The 5,517-nt window shown below is 49.6% G+C and overlaps 1 protein-coding gene across 1 annotated transcript in view; it reads left to right on the forward strand.

Annotated features, from left to right (window-relative positions):
* Positions 1–2,917, forward strand: part of RIPPLY3 (ripply transcriptional repressor 3) — a gene marked incomplete at its 5' end in the record, with an annotated part of 6,854 nt that extends 3,937 nt beyond the window's left edge. The window contains 2 exons of the mRNA XM_084873836.1: positions 1,731–1,798; positions 2,225–2,917. Of these exons, the coding sequence (XP_084729962.1) occupies positions 1,731–1,798; positions 2,225–2,600 (444 nt within the window). The 3' untranslated portion in view covers positions 2,601–2,917. The remainder of the gene's footprint in view (positions 1–1,730; positions 1,799–2,224) is intronic.
* Positions 2,918–5,517: the final 2,600 nt, after the last annotated feature.

Raw genomic sequence — 5,517 nt, forward strand, 5'->3', positions numbered from 1 at the left:
GAGAATAAAAATAGCAGAGCAGACTTCCTAAGGGAAGGCAGGCAGGTGATTTCCATCCCGAGGGCGATGAGAAGGCGGTTGGTGAGGAAAACACGGGGGTTCCTGCAGGAGAGGAGGGCGGGCGTTCCCTGGGCTGCGGCGCCTGGGCCAGCTCTGTGCAGGGGGAGAGGCAGGTGTGAGGCTCTGCTCCCAGCCCAGCCAGGTGAGCGGGCCAGAGCGGAGAGGGCACTCTCATTGCTCAATAGCGCCCTCTCCCGACAAACAGGAGAATTCCTCGGCCCTACAGGATTTCTTTCTTCTCCTCTCCTTTCCTTTTCTCTCCTCTCCTCTCCTCCCCTCCCCTCCCTTCCCCTCCCCTCCCCTGCCCTCCTCTCCTTTCCTTTTTTCTTTTCTTTTTTCTTTCTTTTTTCTTTCTTTTTTCTTTATTTCTTTTTTTCTTCCTTCCTTCCTTCCTTCCTTCCTTCCTTCCTTCCTTCCTTCATTCTTTCCTTCTTTCCTTTTTAAAAAATATTTTTTATTGAGCCCTGACTGGTTTGGCTCAGTGGATAGAGCATCGGCCTGCGGACTGAAAGGTCCCAGGTTTGATTCCAGTCAAGGGCATGTACCTTGGTTACGGCGCATCCCCAGTGGGGAGCGTGCAGGAGGCAGCTGATCGATGTTTCTCTCTCATCAATGTTTCTGGCTCTCTATCCCTCTTCCTTCCTCTCTGTAAAAACATCAATAAAATATTTAAAAAAAATATTTTTATTGATTCCAGAGAGGTAGGGTGAGGGAGAGAGATAGAAACATCAATGATGAGAGAGAATCATCAATTGGCCACTTTCTGCATGCCCCCACCGGGGACCAAACCCGCAACCCAGGCATGTAGCACTGACCGGAATGGAACCTGGGACCCTTCGGTCCGCAGGCCGACGCTCTATCCACTGAGCCACACCCGCCAGGGCTTGCTGTGCATTTCTCTAGAAATCCCAGGGAAGGCTTTAAGAAGGCCCTGCCCTGGTGGAGTCACCCTCACCCATTCTGGGGAAGATAAATGACAGACTCCTCTCTTGTTGACCTCTGTTCCATCCCCCTCATGGCGCCCTGCTGGCCCTGCAGGGGGGCATGTCCTGGAAGGCGGTGTCAGGACTATTCTCCTGGTCCCACCCTCCCGTCTCCCAGGCCCTCCCCTCGGCGTTAGGGGGTGGGGGGCCTGTGTCTCTCCCGCAGAGTTAAACGCCGAACAGGGGGCTGTGGGACGCACCGTCCATCCTTGACCCCTCCAGTGCCCTGGCCATCACCACGACCGCCGAGGAAGCGGGCTCAGCAAGCACTGCCTCGTGTTTACACTGACTCTGGAGTCGCCACTGAGACTACAAGTGCAGCCACTCAGACTCCGCTTTGTGTTTTGTTTTTTATTTTTTTGTTTTTTATATTATTATTTTTTAAAATATATTTTTATTGATTTTGTACAGAGAGGAAGGGAGAGAGATAGAGAGATAGAAGCATTGATGAGAGAGAGAGAGTCATCGATCAGCTGCCTCTTGCACACCCCCTACTGGGGATGTAGCCACAACCAAGGTACATGCCCTTGACCGGAATCGAACCCGGGACCCTTCAGTCCCCAAGCCGACGCTCTATTCACTGAGCCAAACCGGTTTCGGCTTGTTTTGCTTTTTAATTCCAGGATGCGACTTCAGAGGCCTCTTGGCTGTGTGTGTCTGTGTGTGTCTGTGTGTCTGTCTTTACAGCTGGAGCCAGGGGGTGACCAGCGGACTTCCGGGCCAAAGGGCGCCTTCGGGTTTCGGCATCCTGTAAGGTAACCCTCCCCTTCCCCTCTCCCCCTCCCTCTCTCTTCCTCTGGCAAACAGCCTGCTGCCATGGTCCGTTCCGGAGAAGGGAGGGACCCCCCTATGGCTTCTCTGTGGCATCGGAGGCTGAGCTCTCCTCCGGACCGGGGTTCAGAGTCAGGGTCCTCCTGAGCCCGTGTCTCCTGAGCCTGAGGGCCACACCGCGCCCGGGAGGCCTCCGGAGCGGTCACAGGCCTCTTCGTCTGGAGCGAAAACAGTTTTCCTTTGCTTTTCCGTCCGCGGAAGCCACGCTTTTCCTAGCGGACCGCTCTCTCAGCGGCCAGTCCTCCATGCCCTGGGGTGCGGGGTGGGGAGCCGGCCGCCTCCAGGGACGGGCCTTTGGCGGAGGCCAGCCTGGCTCAGGGGGACTAACGCTGTTTGTTCTGAAACATTAGACTTTACCTCCCCGTCTCCAAGTGCCAGCAGTACCTGCAGGGCTCCGGGGAGAAGGTGCTGGCCAGCTTCCCGGTGCAGGCTACCCTCCACTTCTACAACGACGAGTCCGACTCCGAGGACGGCGAGCCCGGGGAGGCCCGGGGGCCGGGGGCAGGGAGCCCAGGAGACACGGAACCTGGCCCAGGAGACACCGAACGTGGCCCAGGAGACACCAAACGTGGCCCAGGAGGAAGAGGCAGAGACCAGCCGACACATCCTGCACCGCGATCTGGAGGACACGGGGGGCTCAGAGGACACGGGGGGCTCAGTGGTAAGGGTGGGCTCCCACACGATGGTGACTCTCCGGGGGGTGGTGAGTGCTCCTCATCCAAATAACGGGGTCTCCCTCCCGCGGACCTGCCTGGTGCGCACTCCTGGGGACAGCTGTGCCTGGATGCCCGTGTCCCTGGGCTTTGACCGTCTCTGGCCAGCACTCTGCCCAGGGCCAGAGCTCTCAGCTCCCCTTCCTGTGGCGGCTCTTCAGGGCCCTCAGAACGCCGAGCCAGGATGCTAGGACCACGGGGAGGTTGGTGTCGATGGGTTCTCATCAGGCAGGCCGACTTCCAGACCACATTCGGCGGCCACTGTGCCGTCCAAGGAGACCCTCCAACACAGGCTGATAGCCACCCACACCTCTCACCTCACCGGAGACTCACTGTACTGGTAGCTATTTGTGCTTTTGTACTGAAGAGACTGACCAAAGGTTGATGTGGTCAAATATTATTTATGGAAAACAAAACAATAATTCCTGTAAGAATCCTATCTAATAAAGAGGGAATAGACTAATAGACTGCCCTGCCTTCTAAGATGGCAGCACTCACAGCCAAAAGATGGTGCCCAGTCCCCTCAGCCCCACCAGGGTGCCTGTCTCCAGAGTCACCCAGCCCCCTCAGCCCCCCAGCTGCCAGGGCCGGCCAGAGGCACAGGCAAGCCTCAGATGGTGGCTGCCCAGGGCTGCCCGAGGCTCAGATAATCAGGGCTGGTAGAGGCTTGCACTACTGGCAGTGGCAGCAGCAGAGGTGTGATAGGGCATTGCCTTCCCTGATCACCGGGTGGCCTCTTACCCCTGAGGGCTCCTGGGGGCAGGCCAGGCTGAGGGACCCCCACCTCCAGTGCATGAATTTTCATGCACTGGGCCTCTAGTAACAGATAAAAAAATGGGCTTCTAGGAAACAGCTGTGGATAACATTTTCATGGCGGTTCTTTAAGGGCTATGTGTATGAATAGAGAAGATCGTTAGCCCTGAGCTGGGGGCTGCTTTGGGCTTGTTACTTGAATAGAATAACGCAGCTATCAATCAAAATGTTGAATGTAAAATTACTTTCATTTTTTTATATTTGACCAAATGAATACGTTCCTCAAGGTATTTTACTGAACTATGTTACATGTGGTTGTCTGCCTATATGCAGTACATCTAATCAGTTCCTACCTATTTTGAAAGAAAAAAATGTTTGATAATCATCGTTTTTATTTAAGGCATTTTTAGATTTAATTAGTTCTTACATTCAAGGTTTTAAAAGTCTATCAGGAGGTTTTTTATATTTAACTCTTTAAATGATAAATTATTGTTTTTAAGAATGCAGAAAAAGTGTTAAAAAAAAGAAAAGAAAAGAAAATGGTCTATAATGTCAATGCTCAAATCTATTATATTAAAAAAGTAGAAGGAATACATGCAAATATTTTAACAATCCAAGCAGCACGGAAAAATGTCCATTGCAAAGTAAAAGTCACCCTCACTGGTCCCCACTTTCTTGTCCAAAGGGGGCCACCATCGACTTTTTATTGCTCTATCTTTTAAAATTTACTTTTTTCTTTTAAAAAAATTGTTATTTTTGTTTTTTTCTAATCTTTTAAAAATTTGTATTTTGTTTTATTCTTTTACTTGTTTAAAATAAAAACTCAAAAGCAATTTTACCTGGGTTTATTTAAAATAAGATTCAAGATGGCCTATGTTGTTGGGTTCTAACAGAAACTTTCTGGAAGCCTTATTCTTACTCTCGTGTGAAGCTTGGGGTGAGGCTGAAGTGATCACATTTGCCTTTGTTTTGTTGCCTTCATACATCAGTTTTACTGAGAAAAAAAGATCTGGCCATTCACCAGTTGACGGTTAAGAAACCAAATCTAACTCTAGCCGGTGTGGCTCAATGAGTAGAGCGTCAGCCTGTGGACTAAAGGGTCCCTGGTTCGATTCCTGTTAAAAGCATGCGCCTGGGTTACCACCTTGATCCCCAGTAGGTGGTGTGCAGGAGGTAGCTGGACAATGATTTTCTTTCATCACTGCTGTTTCTCTCTCTCCCTCTCCCTTCTCTCTGAAATCAATAAAAATATATTTTTTAAAAAGAACAAAGCCATTCTCTTTTAAAAAAATTATTAAAAATAGAAAAAAAAACAAATCGAGTCTGTATGTGATGGCACCACAGTTTAAATGTGCAGGTGGTACACTTTCCTTAAATGACTTTCTGGGAGAGCGTGGCCAGTCTGGAGCAAATACAGAAATGGGCCCTGTAGAAGGGCAGTGAGGTGTCTGGGAGTCTGGCGTTTGTAAGGGGGACGGGGAGCTCGGGGCTCGCCCACCGTCCTGGTTTTGTGGTTCGCTGGGTTGGCTACACACAGGCTCACACCCGCACAAGCTCCGCACGTTTGATCCTGTAGCCTCATCGTCACCCCAACGTATGCATTCACTGTAGCTACACCTCACGTTGAACCATCTGGAACCGTTGATGCTCGGCTGCCTTACCTCCAAAGTGCCAGTTCCATGTGATCCACCTAACTCGCCGTGCACGTTTTAAATACGCACACACTACAGGTTTGAAAGGTAATGTAGATATCACATAGCCACTGTCAATGTGATTTTCGTTAATAGTTTCACAAGCCTTTGCTCTTCAGTGATATTTAAGCTATCTCTCAGAGAGACTCAAATGAAACACACTCTGCCCTTACATATTTGTTTTCATCCACCGATTTTGCAAAAGTTTTTGTTCAAATTTGATAAGTAAATTCTACCTTCCCTGATGTCAATTTGTTTTTGTTTTTTTAACCAACTGGGAGATGTTTCATTTTGTGTTTTAATTTGACTGTATAATATATTTATGTTTTAGCCAAAGAATTGAAAAAATGCACTGAATCTTCTTGGAAGATTTAAACAAAAAATTTTTTTTTTATTGATTTTTAAGAGAGAGGAAAGGAGAGGGAAAGAGAGATAGAAACATCAATATGAGAGAGAATCATTGATCGGCTGCCTCTTGCATGCTCC

Source organism: Pipistrellus hanaki (assembly GCF_964339955.1).
Source record: "Pipistrellus hanaki genome assembly, chromosome: 2".
In the NCBI taxonomy this organism is placed as follows: Eukaryota; Metazoa; Chordata; class Mammalia; order Chiroptera; family Vespertilionidae; genus Pipistrellus; species Pipistrellus hanaki.